Raw genomic sequence first — 1,893 nt, 5'->3', positions numbered from 1 at the left:
AGGGGGCTGAGAGGGTCCCCGGCGCCCATGCTGGCCCGCTCCACCACGTCGTGGTCCGCCCGGCAGAAGAGGCCGTCCTCCCGCAGAGCGAATTCATCGCCGGGGATGAGCTGGCGGCTGCAGGCCACGCAGCGGAAACACTCGATGTGGTACACCTTGGCGCGGGCGCGCATCACGAAGTCATTCTTGCTGAAGCCGATGCTGCACTTGGCGCACTTGATGCCGTATAACCTGAGCAGGGCCCAGCCCAGAGAGAAGGAAAAGGGAGGAAAAGAGGGTGAGCATGAGGAGGAAGAAGGGGGGGGTTGCCAAAAGGAATGGGGGAAAAGGGACGGAAAAAAAAAAAAGTTTTAACTACTCGCGCTCCTGTGCTGCCCGTCGGCCTCTCGTAGCTGCTCCACAAGCGGCACAAAAGTTAAACAAGCTTTGAGATAGAGAAGCCAGCAAGGGAAGAGGAATAAAACGGATTCGGCTGCTGCCGATGCACAGTTCTCCCCGCTGTAAACGGCGGCGGGGACTCAGACACGGCGATGGGCAAGGGGAGGGGGAAGAAAGGGCAGTGGGGGTGGAAAAGGGAGAAGCAAAATTCGACCCTCTCCTTGCTGAGGAGGTGCCGCCCCCTCCTCCAGTCCCGCTGCCGGGCTGCATGCGACGTCCCTGCCCTCTCCCCCCGGCACGGCGCGGGGACCTGACCTCGCCTGGCCCGCAGCTGAACCGCCCCCTCGGGTACCCGGAGAATAGCCGGGGCTGGCGGAGCTGACACCCGCTTTGCACACACAAACGTGATCGCCTTGCCGAATGGTGTTTTTTTGTTTGTTTGTTTGTTTTTTCCGAAGAACCCTCTCAGCGACTTCTGCCGCTTCTCCGGGACGCGGTTCTGCCAGTGACAGAGGCTCTTCACCTTATCCTCTCTCACCGGGTTTACTTTATACAACAGATCTAGACATATTCACACACCCCTTTGCATACACGCACTCGCATGTGTAGCAGTGCAACCCCTTTCCGCATGACACACGGCTCCTTCTCCCCCTCTGCTTTCTTTCACCTTGAACCAGGCTCAAGCCCTCCAGCACGAGTGGAAGGGCAACTTCGTGCCGCAGCCCCCGCAGCAGCTACTGGATCTCCAGGGTTAAAGGCTGGAGGAGGTGGCTGTTCCTCGCCCCGCGTGGAGGAGAGGAGTACCGTTCATCCATCAGTAGATGGGCAAAAGAAAATATTCCAGCGCGGTATTTATAGGTGTAGTCTCTCGGCTGCCACCGAGAACTCCTTTGCCAGCCTCTTCAGCATTAAGTGAAATTAGCATCTTCCCCCAAACGTATGAAGACACACAAAAATGCGCACAAACGTGGATGTAACCCATGGAAATATAAAAGCTGCTCTTAAAACTAACCTAATATTCATCCACACTCATTTCACCAGTGCGTTTCGTTAGCAATAGTCTGTGATGTAAATTTATGGGTACGTGTTTAGCTGCTATGCCTATAGATGTGAACTCGGCTTATACTCAGAGCTCTGAATTTCTGATTTCGAAGTTTTTGAGAAGAACAAAACCCCAACAACCAAACTGTGAGCTACGAAAGAACAGAGCATTCACAAAACGTATTGTATTCATAAATACAGAAGTTGGGGGGGGTTGCCCACATCTTGGCAATCATAAATTGACTCGTGGTCTAATTCAAAGTCGAATTAGATGTAATGGACAATTTACTTTTAAAATTTTAGGAACTGAAAAGTATTGCACAAAAAATTAAGAGTAGCAATTTTTTGTTTGTTAGTTTGCTTAAATTAGCCCACTGAATTCTTGCAGTTCTTAGTTCTTGCAGGAGATAAACGGGTGTTTCTCAGCCCCAAACGTTTCCTTTAATTTGAAACTAGCGACAGGACGACATTTAA

The 1,893-nt window shown here is 51.9% G+C and overlaps 1 protein-coding gene across 1 annotated transcript in view; it reads right to left on the bottom strand.

Annotated features, from left to right (window-relative positions):
* Window positions 1–5: 5 nt before the first annotated feature.
* Window positions 6–1,893, bottom strand: part of ISL1 (ISL LIM homeobox 1) — a gene marked incomplete at its 3' end in the record, with an annotated part of 4,371 nt that continues 2,483 nt past the window's right edge. Inside the window, exon 3 of the mRNA XM_010725401.2 lies at window positions 6–231. Coding sequence (XP_010723703.2) covers window positions 6–231 — 226 coding nt within the window. The remainder of the gene's footprint in view (window positions 232–1,893) is intronic.

The sequence above is a fragment of the Meleagris gallopavo genome, chromosome Z (genome assembly GCF_000146605.3).
Source record: "Meleagris gallopavo isolate NT-WF06-2002-E0010 breed Aviagen turkey brand Nicholas breeding stock chromosome Z, Turkey_5.1, whole genome shotgun sequence".
NCBI classification, from domain to species: Eukaryota; Metazoa; Chordata; class Aves; order Galliformes; family Phasianidae; genus Meleagris; species Meleagris gallopavo.
Note: the sequence above shows the minus strand (reverse complement) of the source record. Positions and strands in the feature narration are given on the sequence as shown.